The sequence below is a fragment of the Sminthopsis crassicaudata genome, chromosome 3 (assembly GCF_048593235.1).
Source record: "Sminthopsis crassicaudata isolate SCR6 chromosome 3, ASM4859323v1, whole genome shotgun sequence".
In the NCBI taxonomy this organism is placed as follows: Eukaryota; Metazoa; Chordata; class Mammalia; order Dasyuromorphia; family Dasyuridae; genus Sminthopsis; species Sminthopsis crassicaudata.
The window spans coordinates 256,938,051-256,957,406 of NC_133619.1; the positions used below are offsets into that span (position 1 = coordinate 256,938,051).

At 33.7% G+C, this 19,356-nt stretch overlaps 1 protein-coding gene across 4 annotated transcripts in view; it reads right to left on the bottom strand.

The window, feature by feature from the left end:
• Positions 1-1,532: 1,532 nt before the first annotated feature.
• RRP1 (ribosomal RNA processing 1) overlaps positions 1,533-19,356 on the bottom strand; it is a 29,804-nt gene continuing 11,980 nt past the window's right edge. For 3 of the 4 annotated variants that reach the window (XM_074300528.1, XM_074300530.1, XM_074300529.1), the window contains exons 6-13: positions 17,168-17,297; positions 17,007-17,071; positions 16,576-16,751; positions 14,129-14,220; positions 9,552-9,649; positions 8,251-8,270; positions 5,163-5,267; positions 1,533-2,650 (exon numbers count right to left, since the gene is read on the bottom strand). In XM_074300528.1, the coding sequence (XP_074156629.1) occupies positions 1,719-2,650; positions 5,163-5,267; positions 8,251-8,270; positions 9,552-9,649; positions 14,129-14,220; positions 16,576-16,751; positions 17,007-17,071; positions 17,168-17,297 (1,618 nt within the window). In that variant the 3' untranslated portion in view covers positions 1,533-1,718. The remainder of the gene's footprint in view (positions 2,651-5,162; positions 5,268-8,250; positions 8,271-9,551; positions 9,650-14,128; positions 14,221-16,575; positions 16,752-17,006; positions 17,072-17,167; positions 17,298-19,356) is intronic. The other variant, XM_074300531.1, reaches the window with a different exon arrangement.

Below are 19,356 nucleotides of genomic sequence, written 5' to 3' on the forward strand. Positions count from 1 at the left end.
TACTTATCACCACTAATGGATGACCTATCTGTTATTAGAGGTGAAAGTTTTAAGAATAACAATGTCTGTTGGTGGAGTTGTGAACAAATCCAACCATTCTGGAGAGTAATTTGGAACTATGCTCAAAAAATTATCAAACTGCGTTTATTTTTTGATCCAGCCTTGTCACTACTAGGTCTGTATCCCAAAGAGATCTTAAAGTAGGGGAAGGGACCCATATGTGCAAAAATGTTTGTAGCAGCCCTTTTTGTAGTGGCAAGAAAATGGAAACTGAATGGATGCCCATCAGTTGAAGAATAGCTTAAATAAGTTATGGTATATAAATATTATGGAATACTATTGTTCTGTAAAAATTGATCAGCAGGATGATTTCAGAGAGACTTGCAGAGATCTACATGAACTGATGCTAAGTGAGCAAAACCAGACCCCTGTACATGGCAACAAGATTATATGATGATCGATTCTGATTGACGTAGCTCTTTTCATTAATGTGATTCCAGACAATTCCAACAACTTGTGATGGAAAGAGCAACTGCAACTGGAGAGAGGACTATGAAATCAAATGTGGATCACAATATAGTATTTCACTTTTGTTTAGAAAAACTGCATGTGTGTAACCTATGTTGAATTACTTGCTCTCTAAAGGAGAGGAGAGGTGGGGAGAAAAATTTGAACACAAGACTTTGGAAGGGTGAATGCTGAAAATTATACAGAGTGGTTTGCTATATCCTTCTTGCAACTAGTTTTACAGATGAGCAACTGAAACAAAAAGGATTAAGTGATTTGCACAGTTAAGTGTGAAGATAAATTTTCCTGATTCCAAACCCAATTCTCTATCCACTGTATCACCAAGCTGCATGTCTTATATTTTTTCCAACTCTAATGAGAGTATCCTACCATTGCTTTCTCTAATTTGCCCCTCTCCAGTTCTTACACCCACATTTTTCTGGAATGAAAAAACCGTAAGACTAAGAACTTTCCAAGGTTAGGCATATATCTTAATCTTTGAAAGTGACTCACAGAAAGAACTGAACAAGTCTGAATGCAGAGCAAAGTAGTATTTTCACTTTTTTTGTATATTTAATAAGGTAGAAATGTTTAACATAATTGCATGTGTACAATGTATATATCAGATTACTTGCTATCTTGGGGGAAGGGAGAGGATAGAGGGAAAAAATTAGAATTCAAAATTTTATTAAATGTTGAAAACTATCTTTACATGTAATTAGAAAAAAAAAATTACTATTCACATTTTTTAAGTGACTCATAATCGCAATTAGTCCAGGATAGCTAACATATATCATGAGCTAGTCCCAATCTCTAAACAAATGCTTTATGAAATACACACACACACACACACACACACACACACACACACACACACACACACACACACAAAAATATAGAAAGATTAAAAGATTTTTGTTTTCAAAGTCTGGTCCCTTCTAAAGTCATTTTCACTAAAGATCTTTCAATTTATTTCTAACCTTTATGAATTTGTCAAATAAGAAGAAATCATGCTTCTGAACTAGTTCTTATGCCACATTTCTATTTTTATTGCTGAAAAAATGACATTTTTAACATGATACTTTGCTACATCCTGGAATGCATAAACATTTATCTTGTGATGGGAATTATTTCTTCTACCTACTGTTTTTTTAGAAGTCGAAATCCTCAAGGATTAACCAGAAAGCCAGTCCTAACATTTAAAAAAAGCATTAAAGATCTTTCCTTGTATTTCTTTTCACTCTTCTACGTGGAGATCTGAAAAGCATTCTTGGTCCTAGAGACCACAAAATTCTTTTAGTTTTCCTATTTAAAGAACCTGCTGATCTACTGACATTCCTATTTGGCCTTTTCGAAGGGGGAAGAAAATTACAATCTGTTAGATTTTTTGTACTCGTTGCCAATTCCTTCTCAGATAATTTAGCCATATCTTGTTGGGGAGGAACAACACTGTTTCTACTAACGCACTTATGTTTCTTTTTTATCATCCTAGTGGTATCTATATCCTGACACTCTATCTTTAGGTCATTGTTTCTACTTAACTCTTTCAGATGAACCACATCTGAAGAAACTTTTAAGGCTACCTGGGAGGCAATGTAGTTGCTTCCATTAACAACTTTCTTCCTATGCTTTGTGACCAATTTAGAGGTTCCTATGACATTACTTTCTGGCTTTGGGGAAACAAGAGGATATGCTGGCAATCTTTTAACAGCAGGAATTTCGGTACAAGCTGTCTGAAGTGTGGTGTCCAAGTTTTTCTTTTGCTGTTTCTTGGTTTCTATCTTCTTACAAGCATCTTTTTTCCTGTTTTTGCTGACGGCTGGCGTCACCACTTCAAGGATGGTCAATTCTTGTTTTTTTTCATGCTTTTGGGTCTCTGTTTCATCATTCTTATTCTCCTGGAAGCCATCTGATACTTCTCTAATTTTTGGTCCTTGGACCTTTTTTCTTTTAGATGGTCTCTCTGAGCTATCATTTTGAGGATTTAAGCGAATAGCTGTATCAGAGATATCTTTCTCATATGGAAAAGAAGAATCTGTACTCATATGCTTCCTTTTTTTCATCTCTTTTTTCTTTGTAGTTCTTGAATTGTCTTTCTCAAAAGGCACATCTGTCTCTATATTCTGCTTTTCATCTTTTTTCCCTACAAAAATAAGAAGATAAAAATATATTTAGTGGTTCTGTATCATTTCAAATCAACAACTATTTATATGTTGGCTACATATCATTATGTCAAGAGTGTGACTGAATGAAAAAGCATTTATTAGACACTTAGTATGTGCAAAGCACTAACTGAAAATATATCCAGAAAATAGTTCCTGCTCTCCACAATAGTGCAGAGCAGTTGGAAAGTTTCAAGAATCCTAAGAGTGCAGCTATGGGGCAGAAATCAAGCACTTAAAATTCCTTAAGTTACAAAAGTAGATCAAATAACAATGCAAACAATCTTATCAAGCAGAATAGAATTATTGACTCCCATTTTCATCTAAGCCCTGTGAGTAGCCAGTAAGTTAGACAAAAAGGAAGGAAGAAGAATGTCTCCAGTCACCTAGCTCTTGAAGATAATAGCCTGGAGCAAAACCAATAATAAAAGTATTACTACCTGAATTTGGCATCAACATATTAAACCAGGTTCAACTTCAAGAAGAAATTTGTTAGTGATGCAGCAGAAATTGCAGGGGGCACAATAAAAGTATGAGAGAAAAGGAAGACTAAAAAGGAAAGAAAACAGGGTTAAGTAAAGGGTAAAAAAGATTTCTGCATCAACATAGAACTGAATCAACATATGGATTTTATATATATACATATATATATTTTTGTTACTCAGGCAATTGGGGTTAAGTGACTTGCCCAGATTCACACATCCAGGAAGTGTTAAGTGTCTGAGGTCATATTTGAACTCAGGTCCTCCTGACTTTAGGGCTGGTGCTCTATCCAATATTATATAAAATCAAGATTGTAAAAACTTAAGTCACCATAGTTTTGAGGATGCCATTGAGAATAGAGATCTGGCTTAGAATCAGTTAAATGATCTACTCAGCAAGTATTTTATTAAGAGATTACCTATTAAGTAAAAAGTAATGAGGGGTAAAAAGAGATGAGCTTATCAGGAATTAGTGCTAGGTCTTTATAAATGATATTGAGGATCTAGAAAAAGGTGATCTGACATGTAGCATTAAGAAAGGATGTTAGTACTCAGTTGATTTAGAAGGTGTTAACACTAGTGAAAAACAGTAAACATTTATCAGGCTATTATTCTACTAACAAAATAACTTTCTTTTAATTAAGCTTCTCAGGTACCAGGACAGCAAAAATTTTCCACCAAATTTATTGTCTGAATGACAAATGCAATTTTAAGTTTTAATAATAGCTGAAAATTGCATTAAGACTTTTGGGGCACGTACATATATATCACTGCTGACCTTTTTTGTTAGGCTAATGTGAATCTGGTTAATAAGAATTTCTTCTCCATAGAAGAATAATTTAAAAGTCAAGGTCATGGACCTTCAAAATTAAGGACATGCATGAGTGGGTCATCTGTATCCCAAAGAGATAATAAAATAGGAAAAAGGACCCATATGTGCAAAAATATTTAGAGTAGAAATTGACTGGATGTTCAGTTGGGGAATGGCTGAATAAGTTATGATATATGAATGTAATAGAATATTACTGTTCTATAAGAAATAATGAGCAAGTTGATTTCAGAAAAACCTGGAAAGACGTGCATGAACTGATGTAGAGTGAAGTGAATCAAGAGAACACTGTACACAGTAACAGCAAGATTATAGGATGATTAACTATGATGGACTTGGATCTTCTCAGAAATGAGGTGATTCACAGCAATTCCAATAGACTTGAGATGGAAAATGCCATCTGCATCCAGATAGAACTCTAGAGATGGAATGTGAATCAAAATACAGTATTTTCACTTTCTGTTTGTTGTTTGCTTTTTCTTTGTCATATTTTTCCCCCTTTGGTCCAATTTTTCTTGTACAACATGACATATATAGAAATATATTCAAAAGGTTTATAAATGTCTAACCTATATCAGATCTTCTGCTGTCTTGGGGAGGGAGGAAATAAGAGGAGGGAGAAAAATTTGGAACACAAAATCTTGTAAAAATGAATATTACAAACTATATGTGTATTTAGAAAAATAAAATACTATTAAGGGGGAAAAAACTAAACTAGGGACCTGGAAGCTCTGTGGTAATCAACTATCTCAGTATGTCAGACTTAATTACAACTATCTAATGCACATTATCATACCTATAATCAATGAGAAAATTTTACAATAGCAGTTACCTCAACTCTCATCTGCTACTTCCCCGCACCTTAATATTTATTACGATCTTTTTGTAGTTTTCCCCTATAAATGTATTATTTCACTATCTAACAAGTGTTTTAATAACCTTTGGCTATTTGGAGATTCTGGTAAGAAATCCTTCTTTTATATAAGTTGCCAATATCATGAAAATAAAAGTTAAGGTGCAATTCTCCAAGCCCTTTCAACATAATCACAGACTAATAGCCTTGACAGTGAAATCTCAGGTTTCCCTTTGTTTGCTAACCCAGGAACTTAAAACAACTCAGAAGCTTAAGGTTACCTATAACCACAGATAGCTTATCTCCAACCTTTGGAGTTGGCCTCCTACCTTTCTCTCTTTTCAATTTCGATTTTGGCAGAGAAGTCTTCTTTTGTTGAAGCCTATTCTGGTTCAACTTTTTACGCCGAGGAAGGCCATCTTGAGGGAATATGCCTGTTGGACCAAAAGTCAAGTTCAGCAGATTGCTTTCTATTCACCTGAACCATCCCTCCTTAACTTAAAACTTACCTTCTAACATAATTATGTCCTATAATAAAAGGAAGGAACCTCTCTAAAGATACTAAAGTTCAATAACAGAAGACCACTTATATGGTAGTTCACTTGGCTTTTCAAGTACAATTTTAGGTCCCTATTGGAATGTTTGCTGTATATACAAATGTTTACATTCAAATCTTTAAAATTTAAGGCAAGGTATGTCAATTAGAAGTGGGATTACAGTCATAAATTGGTATTTCTGAGGCACTCAAAAAGATTTATACCTAAACCTTTGATTTTTAAAAGCTCAGTTTTGAAAAATAATCTAGAGGGATCTATAGATTCAAATTAAGCTGAGAAAAAAACAATTAGATCTTTTTTTAATATTTACAAAAATAATCAAATATTTAACAAACAATCTTACATATGTAAATCTTACATAAAACACTAAGCCTTGAAAAAGGCAGAACTAATAAAGAAAGAAAATGTTTTGTTCAACATCTCATTGTCTAAAATTTCAACACTTTTGGCACCTTTTTTGTTTAGTTGCATAAAATATGTCTATAGTTTTAAATTTGTGGGTTTCACTATCACCACATATAGATTTGTCTGTATTATATTTTGATTACCTCCTTATTTATTCAATCATTCATCCATTTAATTATTTATTTGCCTTTATTTTTGGTGACTATGAAGTGCTCCAATTCAGTAAACAATTTTAGTTCTTTTATCCATTATGCACTTATAACATATACAGACTGCTTCCAATATAAATGAAGCAATTGTGAATATTTTTGCAGATAGTTTGTTTTCATATTTCTTTGGTGGGTTTTTGAGGAAGGTAAGGGTAAGAGAAGAAAGATGCTAAAAATTACTATCAATAAAATCACTGGGTTTGAAAAATTATGATAGTTTTTGCAACTTAGAGCATTAATGCTATATTGATCACCAAAATATAGTCTATAGTAGCACCAACTGCAGTCTGTAGGGTATTTTACTCATTATACAGTTAAGTCAGTAAGTCACCAAATAAATGATTACTCTGCCCCAGGCACTTGGTTAAGTACAGAAACACAAAGAAAATAGAAACAGTACCTGTCTATGGGTTCCACATAATAACAGGAGAAATAACATGTAATTAAGAAGGTATACACAGACAAGCGAGAGATATAAAGGTAATCTGGAAGTGGACGTAATTAATTGGCAACTGTGGAAATTTTAAAAAGCCTCTTGAAGAAGTGAAGATGATTGAGGTTAACTAAACATTGGAGGGCAAAAGGGCAGAGTATTCCTAAGCCTAGAGTATAACAAGTGTCAAGACTTGTGGAATTGTGAAATGTAGTGTCATTCTAAAGGAATATCAAGTAAATTAGATGTTGTTGGTAGATCTGACTCAAGCTATTAGCCCAGTAGTTCAGATTCAAACCCAAAATGAAGTACTATTTGGTTGTTCAATAGTCAATGAAAGGAGGCTTATTAAGCTATTGCATAAAAAAAGATTAAATTAAAACAAGGCACCCCTGGATTCCATGTGGAAATACTTTCGTCAAGGTACAGTATGATTACTTGTATGGCCTTGGAGCATCCACCAAATATGAAATGTTCTGACTACATGATGGTGGGTCTTTTATGTCCTTAGGTAATTTCAAAGCCATATTAATACAGCCAGAGATTGTCAGGAAGCTGTGTCAAGGGAGGTACCACTTGAACTTTGGCACTTAAACCAATCAAGTTCCAAGGATGGCCTTGTCTCTTTTCAGGAAAAAAAACCCAGCCTAACTAAGTTAAGGAAGGGGAAGAAGGGGAGAAAAATCCTAGTACTAATAATTCTATGAAATCGAGGTAGATAGAGAACAGTAGAGTTTAAGAGAATTGGGAAAAGTAGGAAGGGGCCAGGCAGTGTAGAACTTTATTATTTTTTTTCCAGCACAGAATTTTCAATGCCAAACAAAAAACTTTATATTTGATAATATATTTTTTCACTTGAACTCAACTTTTTCAGTTGAGTGGAGGATGGCATAGAGTGGAGAAAAATTCAAGGGAAAGAGACTATTTAGAAGGTTAATGAAATAGTCCAAGTGAGAAGTGATAAAGACCTAAATTATAGTGCTAACTATATCAGTGGCCAACTCCCTTAACATCTCAACTTCGGTTTCCTCATTTATAAAATAACATCCATCTCTCACAGGGCTGCAAAATTTAAAGCACTACTAAGTGGAAATGAAAGGGATACCCACCACAGTAGCATTGAAAAGAACCTAGGTTTCTTTCCAGGACCAAATTATTGTCTCCAGCTTGTTTTAATTAATATTTTGATTTAGAAACAAATTCTGGACAGATAACCAAGTCTAAAACAATACAAATCCACACAACTACAGGCCATAGAGAAATAAGTGACAAGGAAATTCTAAAATCTAAACAGATAATGAGATGTATAGGCAAACTACAACACTTGTGCTTACCACTCACAAAATCTAAACCCAGTAATTCTTTCAGTATTAATGGATTTCAGACTATATTTCTATCTTGACCTAGAAATTAAAAGGACAAGCCCAAAAATTCTGTCAACATCTTTCCATTTCCAGGTTAACTTCACTTGAAATTATTTTAGCTCTTTCCTAATTCTGACCAACTGACTTAGATATATGTTGTCTTATACAAGAGATAGAATGAAAGAATGTGTGATCCCACAAACTTAAAAAAATTCAATTAATTCTTATTTACAGAAGGTTAGTGTCAATCCAAAGAACAGCACACATGATACTCAGATGCAAGGAATATGCCTTTTTTACATGAAGTGTTACTAGACTCTTTTGCAAAGACAAAAAGTACATATTATTATTTTCCACAAAGAAGCAATTTAAAGAATAACAGCAATTTTTTTTTTAAATAATTCTTCTCAAAGAAGGGATCTATTACTTCTGCATCATTTAATCCTTACCTTCAGCAAGGCTCTGGAACCTGAAAAAGAAAAAAGAAAAAAAAAGTCACTATCTTCAGAATATTGAAACAGCACTACATTCTTACATAAAATAGCATCTCAAACCATTAGCCAGATAGACCTTCCTAGAATTCGCATTATTTCACTATATTGTCTATGGGAAAATAGCAAAAGCTGTAAGTTTTGTTTCAAAACAAGCAATTTAAAAAAATTTACGAGATTGGATCTCCCTATCTTACCTGGCAAGAAATGCAATACTAGCCTGACCCAATCCTGATCAGTATGAAAGCTCTGACCGGCTTTTCAACCTCCTGGGTTCATCCCTCTTGGTCCTCCCCACTCACACCCACACCTTGCTCTCAGAGAGCTCAAGTGGACTTAAGAACAGTGCAGATCCCTAAATTTGCTTCAGTCCTAAGAATTCCCAATCTACTAATTTGCCCCTGCCTCCTCTAGTAATAGAGATTCCAAGCATATGTCAACATAACTAGCTTCATCAAGCATTACACTCTACCCAGCCAAACTGGCCTACATCCAGTACACTATTCCATCTCCTATCTCCATGCCTTTGAATAAATTAGCCAGCATTGCTAAAATTTTCTTCCTCCTCTCCTTATAGAGGATAGCTCCATGCAAGGATCAATTCAATAGTCATAATTTCAAGAAGCCTTTCCTGATTCCCCCAATTGTTAATAACTTCTTCCCTTATTCACTATATTTTTATTTGGCATATAACCTGCATTTTCTTATCTGTAGCTAAGTTTTAAAGCCCAGATCGAATATCTACTTATGTATTTGCACAAATGCTTTCTGACTGAGGAAGGCCAATCTAAGAGTCATCAATATAGTGATAATGGTTGAATGAATTCATGGGAGTTAACAAAAGAGAATATAGAGAAAGTAGTTTAAAGGACACCGACCTGGGATAAACCCACACATAGGGGACAGACATAGAGATGATCCAGGAAAGAAGACCGAGAAGGAGCAGCAGGACAAGAAGAAAATAATGTCAAGAGTACCAAAAGGTGTTGGGAGTAGGAGAAAAGTTCCTAAGTGAAAATACTAGTCAGTGCAGGTTAATTTGTAAAAGAATAGTGCTATAAACAAAACCTCTAAAAACAGTACATGCTGAATAAAAATCCTCTCTATCATCTAGCAAGTTAGTTGATTCAGAGAATGGGTTTCACTACAAAGATAAAGCTTTTCACAAGAAGTGGTAAAAAGAATAGTCCCAAAGTACCCATATAGTCAGGTAGGTTGCAGAGAAGAGCAATTATAATCTATTTCCAAAAAGTACTTACTTTCTGACCAATTTGTAGAGATGCTTCCTATTCAAGGAAGGAGTGCTTTGCCTGCTGGCCATTTCAAACAGTCTATCAGCAATTTCCTCATAGTTAAACTATTTTAAAAAAAAAAATTTAATTTTTTTAATTAAAAAAAATTTAAAACCAAGTCAATTACTTTTTCCTGCCCCCCTCAAGTGTGAAATTACTAATGTGAAAGAAACTATTCATAGCACAATGGGAATTTTACTACAATGCATACCAATATTATCCAGAAATACCACTAATGATACCCCAAAGATTAAAAAAAAAAACCTTTATATATAAAAAATATGTATAGCAAGCTTTTGTATAGCAGCAAAAAACTGGAAATGAAGGATTTTACCTATTTACTACAGAATGGTTAAACAAATAAGACATAAATATAATGTTAAATATAATGGAATATTATTGCATCATAAGAAATGAGAAATAGGCATTTTCAGAGAAATGGGCAAGATCATATTTCACTAATACATTAAGAATGAAGTAAGAAGAATTGGAAGAACACTTAATAATATTATACAGAAAAACAACTACCTTCTGAAAGAAATGTAAGAAACTCAAGATGGAGAAAAAGAAATAAAAATGTTGGCCAATGTGGGAATTTGCTTGCTAGATTATGTACATTTGTTAGCATGGGTTTTCTTTTTTCTTTTTCTTTTAGGTTGTGGCAGGGAAAAGGAAAGATGGAGAAAATTAAAATTAACTTAAAAAATAACAAAAAGTAATTTTTTTTTTTTTTTTTTTTAACCAGTGAGCACTTACTTTTTACGAATTTGTGTGGTCAGGAATGCTAACTTCTCTAGACAACCTTTGACTCACGTGTCCAAATTAACACGATAACTTCACTCATTTCATTTTGAGTAGCAAATGTACTTTCTCCCATTATCTTACTTAGTGGAAGGGCAAGCAATGTCTTCTTCCACAGGAAACAAGGTTTACTAAACCTACCTCAGAGTATTCTCCCTCTTCTTCTACTCATTCATTGAAAATTCTTGCAACTGAGTCACCCTTTATCTAACCACAACAGTTCAATGAGTTTATTTCTAAAAAATAGCAATTCAATTTTTAACTAGAGAAACACTAAAAAGAGATCCAATGTATTTGGCTCAGTCCTAGTTATCTCCACTCTGTTATTTTTTTTAAAACTTATTTTTTAAAAGCTTTTTATTTTCAAAACATATGCACGGATAATTTTTCAACACTGATCCTTGCACAGTCTTTTGTTTCAGATTTTCCCCTTCTTCCCCCCAAACCCTCCCCTAGATGGTAAGCAATCTAATATATATTATATATGTTAAACTATATGTTAAATCCAAGATATGTAAACATATTTATACAATTCTCTTGCTGCACAAGAAAAATCAGACCAAAAAGGAAAGAAAATGAGTAAGAAAACAAAATGGAAAGAATGTTATGTTGTGATCCACATTCAGTTCCTACAGTCCTCTTTGTGTATAGATAGCTCTCTTCAGCATATCATTAGAACTGCCATCAATCATTTCATTGTTGGAAAGAATCACGTCCATCAGAATTGATCATTGTATAATCTTCTTGTAGCTGTGTACAATGATCTCCTGATTCTGCTCATTTCACTTAGCATCAATTCATGTAAGTTGCTCCAGGCTTCTCTGAAATCATCCTGCTGATCATTTCTTATAGAACAATAATATTCCATAACATTCATATACCATAACTTATTCAGCTAATCTCTAACTGATGGGTATCCACTCAGTTCCAGTTTCTAGCCACTACAAAAAGGGCTGCCAAATTAAGACAATTCTGAGATACCATTACACACCTGTCAGATTGGCTAGAATGACAGGGAAAGATAACGCAGAATATTGGAGGGAATGTGGGAAAATTGGGACACCGATATATTGTTGGTGGAATTGTGAATACATCCAGCCATTCTGGAGAATGATTTGGAACTATGCTCAAAGAGTTATCAAACTGTGCATACCCTTTGATCCAGCGCATTATCACTGGGCTTATATCGCCAAGATTTTTAAAAAGGGAAAGAGACCTGTATGTGCAAGAATGTTTGTGGCACAAATCACTATTGATCAGAGAAATGCAAATTAAGACAACTCTGAGGTATCATTACACACCTGTCAGATTGGCTAAGATGACAGCAACAAATAGCGATGAATGTTGGAGGGGCTGTGGGAAAGCTGGGACACTGATGCATTGTTGGTGGAGTTGTGAAAGAATCCAACCATTCTGGAGAGCAATCTGGAATTATGCCCAGAAGGTTATCAAAATGTGCATACCCTTTGACCCAGCCATACTACTGCTGGGCTTATACCCCAAGGAACTACTAGAGAGGGGAAAGGGTCCAAAATGTTTGTGGCAGCCCTTTTCATGGTGGCTAGAAGCTGGAAGATGAATGGATGTCCATCAATTGGAGAATGGTTGGGTAAACTATGGTATATGAATGTTATGGAATATTATTGTTCTATAAGAAATGACCAACAGGAGAAATATAGAGAGGCTTGGAGAGACTTACATCAACTGATGCTGAGTGAAACGAGCAGAACCAGAAGATCATTATACACTTCAACAATGATACTGTACGAGGATGTATGCTGATGGAAGTGGATTTCTTCAACATAGAGAAGAGCTAATCCAATTCCAATTGATAAATGATGGAAAGAACCAGCTACATCCAGAGAAGGAACAATGGGAGGTGAATGTAAACTGTTATTTTTGCCTTCTGAATCCAATTCTTCCTGTGCAACAAAAAATTCGGTTCTAACACATATATTGTATCTAAATTATACTGTAATGGAATATTATTGTTCTGGAGAATGGCTGAATAAATTGTGGTATATGAATATCATGGAATATTATTGTTCTGTAAGAAATGACCAACAGGATGATTTCAGAAAGGCCTAGAGACTTACATGAACTGATGCTGAGTGAAATGAGCAGAACCAGGAAATCGTATATTTCAACAACAATACTATATGATGATCAATTCTGATGGATGTGGCCATATTCAACAATGAGATGAACCAAATCAGTTCCAATAGAGGAGTAATGAACTGAACCAGCTACACCCAGGGAAAGAACTTTGGGAGTTGACTATGAACTACTACTACTGAATTCCCAATCCCTATATTTTTGTCTGCCTACATTTTTGATTTCCTTCACAGGTTAATCGTATACTGTTTCAAAGTCCGATTCTTTTTGTACAGTAAAATAACTGTTTGGACATGTATACATATATTGTATTTAACTTATATTTTAACATTTTTAACATGTATTGGTCAACCTGCCATCTGGGGGAGGGGTGAGGAGGAGGGGAAAAGTTGAAACAAAAGGTATTGCAATTGTCAATGCTGGAAAATTACCTATGCATAAAATTTTTGTAAAAAGTTTAAAAAAAAAAAGGGGGGGGGGGCTACCACAAACATTTTTGCACACGTGGGTCCCTTTCCTTTCTTTAAGATCTCTTTGGCATATAAGCCCAATAGAAACATTGCTGGACCAAAGAGTATGCTGAGTTTGATAACTTTTTGTATCTCCACTCTTTGGAAAAAGAAATAGAATTAAGTGTGCCAATAATTATGATTAGAAAGTTCTATAGAAGCTTATTTTCTGGCAAAAGAATCCTATGTGATTCCCTAATAAAGATCTCCTATGATAGAGTCTTTCAAACATTATTCTCTGCCCCAGCAAAACCAACCAAATACTGTTCTTTGATCCGGGAAGAACTGGAAAGGAGAGGAGGCAGTCATAGATAAATACAATAGACTACTCAAATAGATTAATTTCCATTAAAAAAAACAAAAACAAAACCTATTTCAAGAAACAAAGGGTGTAAGCTATTTTAATCATAAGTTTTCTTCCAAATTCTGAGATAAGATCATTTTGGGGAATCATTTTTATTATGGATCAGACATATAATGCTGGAAAGAACTTGCAAGTCCATCTAGTTCAAATTTTCATTTTCCATGTGGAAAAGATGATCTAAGAAGTCTTGTGTCTTACTCCAAGTCAGATAAGTAAAAATCATAATAGGATGGACTTGAATACAAGACCTCTGATTCAAAAGGGTCTCTTTACATATCAGGACTTTTTGGAATATGTAGGTACCTTTGAGATAGCCCCAAGGCAGGAAAATGGAGAACAGAACAGTAATAGAAGAGTTTAAAAAAGAAAAAAGAAAACAACAACCATTTTCTGATTTTTTAATTCGGCCTGAAGTTGAGCTCTGATAGATTTCATTTCTCAGAAGCCACTAAAAATTACATATACCAGGCCCAGCTTGTCTCCAGCTTGTTCTAATTAATCTGCTTTGATTTAAGAATGAACAAACAAAAACTGAAACCTACAACCCCACTCCTTAGCCACCCACACCCATTCTATAGTGTCCAAAGAAACAAACAGCAGGGAAATATTGAAAACTAAACAGGTAATAAAATATGAAAAGTAAATTCTCATATTGACATTCTATTACTTGCAAAGGTGAAGCAAAGGATTCTATTCTTGGTACCTGCCTGGTAATGAGACCTCCCTGCACAAAAGCTGACCCTCCCAACATGTACCTGAAGGACAAGCCCGATGTGTCCCTTTCCATTACTCTGCTTTTTCACTTTTGGTTTATCTTCGCTTGAGAAGGAATCCTTGCCTTTCTTTCCTGAAAATATAGACATTTGTGTCCTCAACAATGGTTTATTGAGAGGGTATTAACTAAGTACACTGTCTATGAAAACATACAAAGGCATTACATAAATGCCACAGCCAAATGGTAAAGGCTACAAGACTTTCAAAGTAGAGAGATTACTAGCACCTAAAGTGTTGTAAAAGAATGTTTATGGACATACAAAATGGCCTAAAACTTTTTTCAAGTGAAATTCAAATAGCCAGGTAAGGGGAAAATTGGGAATTAGAACAAAGCAAGCAAGAGTAAAGATTAAATACCAGATATTGAAGAGTGATTAAAAACATCACGTTCAGGGAACATCAAGTAGGCCACTGCTTTTAGATCAAAGGCTCCACACAGGGGTTTGATGGACAATACATTTGAGAAGGTAAAGCTTTGTGAATGGGAATGAGAAGGGTCCTTAATTTCAGGTTAAAAATAGTTAGACTTTATCCTTTAAATTTCTGAAAGAGGAAATGAGATGACTAAAAGTGTTTTGGGAAGACAACTTTGAGGTTAGACTAATAGCATGCTATAATTATAGAGCTCTAAAGTTTGCAAAATGCTTTACATGTTATATAATCCTCTCAACAACCATATGAGGTAAGTGCTGTTATACAAATAAAGAAACTGAGACTAAGATTAAGTGACTTAATATAGCTTCACACAATTGCAAAGTGCCTAAGACAGAATTCAAATTCAGATCTTCCTAATTACAAGTCCAATATTTTATCCCCTATCACCTCAATGCCTATCTCTTATTACTGGCCTTACCTCTTCTCCTGATTAATTCCAGAGCTTACTGGACATCTCTACCTGGATGACTCAAATTCATTCAGACTCAGTATATATCCAAATTAAATTTGTCATTATAAGCTGAGCTGTCTAGTTTCAAAATTTTATTATTAACTCTTTCCTCTTTCTCAGATCCAGCATCCAATCAGTTGCCAAGTCCTATTAATTTTGTTGCAACATCTTGCATCTATGCCCTTCTCTCCATTTACACTAACCCTAATTTAATTCAATCCCTTAACATTTCTTAACCTGAATATTATAAGGGCTCCCTGTTCTCTTCTCTCCAGTATATTCTTTTGCACAGCAGCAAAAATAATCCTAAATCAAAAAGACTGATTATGTCACTGCTCTGCCCTAATTAAAAAAAAAAAACAAACTTCAATAAGTTTCTTCAATAGCCTAGAATTTAAGAGCTTTCTACAATCTGTCTAACCTACTTTCTTATTTCACTTTATTTCCCCTTCATAAATCCTGTATTTTAACCCATTCTGATCAACAATTCTCTTGCCTTTTTGTTATATATAAGGGGCACAACATATTGATGACTCAAAAGTCTCACATAAAAATCACTAACAATATACAACAATCAATAATATTGCTAGCTTGATATTATCTAGGCAAGGGGTCCTTAATTCTTCTGTCATAGGACCACTTGGGGAGTGTGCTAAAGCCTCCAGACCTTTCTCAAAATATTCTAAAATGTATAATGTAAAATAAATAGGATGACACGGGAACCACTACAATGAAGTACATAATAAACATTTATTAAGGGCCTCCCTATGCCTGGCACTGTGCTAAAAATACAAGGCTAACTAGGTATGGATTTGTTACAATCTAGTCAAAGCAAAATGTAAACGGTTGAGGCAGGCACGCAAATTTAACTGAAAGCCATCCAAATGTACAGCTGCTGGACAGTTCTTACCAAGACAAGACAAACTAAGACAGAAATTCTTGACAGTTCTAGTAATGCTCAGCCTAAGAAGGCCATTATGAAGGGCTGAAGAAAAAAATACTTAAAAATCACCAAATTGAAAAAAAAATTACAAAAGATGTAAATAATGTTGGAGGGAGTGAGAGTCCTTAGCTATATAAGTTTATATAATGTGCATCGAGTTGTGAATTAGTAAAGGCATTTTAGAAAGCTATTTGCAATTATATTTAAATTAAAAAACACATGATAGAGAAGCATGAAAAGAACTATAAGCTGATAAAGAGTGAAGTTATCTGAATCAAGAAAGCACAATGACAACACCAATTTAAAATGGAAAGAAGCACATTACGAAAACAATTGAAGGTGAATGTTACAAAATTACAAAAAATAAGTGCATCCTTAAAGAATAGGGATATAAGAAACACTACCACCATCACTACCTCCTCATATGTGGGGGGGAGGAACAGATATTGATATTTTCATATTTTGAGGATATATCAATCAGTTTGACTTTTTTCTCTTTTGCTTTTTCTTTGAAAAATTTATTTTAAAATTTAATTATATATTATTTAGAGAGAGGAAGATTGAGAGCCAGAGCATACTCAAATTCATGCTAGTCTTACCTTTCTTTTGCTTCCCAAGTAATCTTATAGATGTCATATCATCTGATTCAGCTTCTAACAGTTCACTGTCTTCTTGGTTTGCATTTAATTCTCTTATTAAATCTTCAATGGCAAAGGGAGCTTGTTCCAAAATTGCATTAAAAATACCTCCAACTATATTATACAGCAAAGTAGAACTAAAAAGGAGAGATATGAATTATAAATGTGAAGCTTAAATATGATCACACCCATGTAAACTTTTGTTTAAATCCTAACTAATCACACAACTCTATGGAGTCTTGGTTATTTTCTATACTAGTGCTTTCCCTCACAAATTACCATTATTCTCCTCTCCCCCCACAATGAACAATTATTTTAGAAAAACAATGTCAAATGGCTCAAAAGCAACTAAAAGAATAGTCAAGACCAACAAAGACAACATGTAAACTTACTCCTTTGTCTTAGATGCAATTTTGCAGAATGGAGTAACAAACTTCAGGTTTTGATCTGCAGTAAGCTATTAAAGAAAGACAATAAAAGATGTTTAAGTGAAGTTTAAAAAGCAGAAGAGATAATATCCTAGCCCCAAGGCTCATATCTAAGTCCTCCTTACCTCTTCTGCTCCTACTTTAGTCAGTTCTTCTAAGTATATGTCAATAAAGTGAGATTTTACTCCACAAGGTGCCTGACTGTCTGGGTGCAAAATTTCTTTCATTAGGATATCCAGAAGTAGTTCAACCTGACTGGGGGAGGCAGAAGAAGGATGGTGAAAAAGACAACTTATTATTAAAATTAAAAAGTTCATTTTCTTTCCTTGCATTCAAATCATAAGTCAGTTAATCAAGAAAAAATTATTAAAATAAAGTCAAAGATAGGTTTTTAAAAACACTACTAAAATGGTAACATTTAATCACAAAAAAAATTTTAAAGATGAAAAAAAGCAAGACTAAAAGACTCACAAATCAAATTTCTTATCTCCATTATATTGTAAAGGATCATATTAATATAATACTTAAATAAACTCACACTTACAGTACTTTAAGGTTTACAAGTCCCTTTCCTCACAATAATTTAAGAATCACAAATTTAAGAAATTAAAATTCCATTCTGCATATGTTCCAAGATTTAATTTAAAATTTAGAAAATGCTAAAATAATACATCCATCTATTTATCAAAGTCATTGCTAGAACTTTCTTCAATTTAGTCTTGAAATACATACAGCAAAAGTATAAATATTAACTATGGCAATGCACAACTTACTAAGTGCAAAAAATAAAATAAAATAAAATAAAAATGTCACCTCTTTTGTGAAGCATTCCCTGATTCCTGAAGCCAAAAGTGTTTAATTTCTCCTCAAATGTTCCCAGAGTACTCTGTCTAGTAAGGCAGCTAAGCCAGTGGATAGAATACCAGGTCTAGAATCAAGAAGATTTTTCTTCCTGAATTCAAATCTGGCCTCAGACACTTATTAGGCTGTGTGATTCAGAGCAAATCACTTAGCCTTATTTGTCTCAGTTTCCTTATCTGTAAAATGAGCTAGAGAAAGAGATGGTAAACCACTCCAGTATCTTTGCCAAAAAAACCCTCCAAAATAGGGTCTCAGAGTTGAATAAAATTAAAACATTATATTACTTGGGATGACCTATATAATATTTGGTATGATTTCATTTTGTGATATGAAAGAATGGTTGTGTAAGTAATTTTACCAATATTAGGCTGTTCAGAAGTCTGAAAATTGACCATCTAGATTGAACTCTTATCCCCACCATTAATTAAGTCAGTTCACTTCTAGATTTTGTGCCATAAACAAGTGCTTCATTATACCCCTTTGTTCTACTTTTAATTCTGTGGTTTTTAAGAAAGGAAGTATGTCACCCAGAAAAGGAACACTGGGAAGTGAATGTAAATTGTTAGCACTACTGTCTATCTACCCAGGTTACTTATACCTTCGGAATCTAATACTTAATGTGCAACAAAAAAATGGTATTTACACACATGTATTGTATCTAGGTTATATTGTAACACATGTAAAATGTATGGGATTGCCTGTCATCGAGGGGAGGGAGTAGACGGAGGGAGGGGATAATGCGGAAAAATGAATACAAGAGATAATGTTATAAAAAAAAAAATTTACTCATGCATATATACTGTCAAAAAAATTTATAAATAAAATTTAAAAAAAAAAGGAAGTATGTAAAACTTGTAGCTCTTAAAGAAGACACTTCAAAGACCATTTGAGATATTACAGTAGCTGTTAGTATATATGTCAAGTTTTTCAATGAATCATTCAAGACCAATATAAAAATGAACTGAACCCAATGAACAAATGAAAATATGGTTGAAAAAGAGAAACACAAAAAAGTGAAAAATTATTTTAAAATAGCATGATTAATTCCTCAAAAAACAAGTAGGTTATAGATTCCTTAACAATGCGAAGTAGATTACTTGAAGTAGGCAATAAATAATTTAACCAATTTGTGTCCCTTTCCTAACCTAATTAAGTCAGGTAGTAAAAAAAATAATAATAATAATAATTCCTGTTTTTAAAATGGAGAAACTGAGATTCCAAAAGATGAAATGACTTACCCTAATTAAATGATAGAGGATTCAAAACTACATCTCTTCTGATGAGTTCATGTGTGCGAATTTATATAATGTAGTTTGTACGAAATAAAGAATATTCTTAGTTCCTTGCTATATAACATTAAAGGAAGGCAAATCATTTAGCATCTTTCCTTACTTGCACCCTACTATTACTCTTTGGCAAGTAGTCAAAAAGTTTTAAATTATTTATTGAGTCT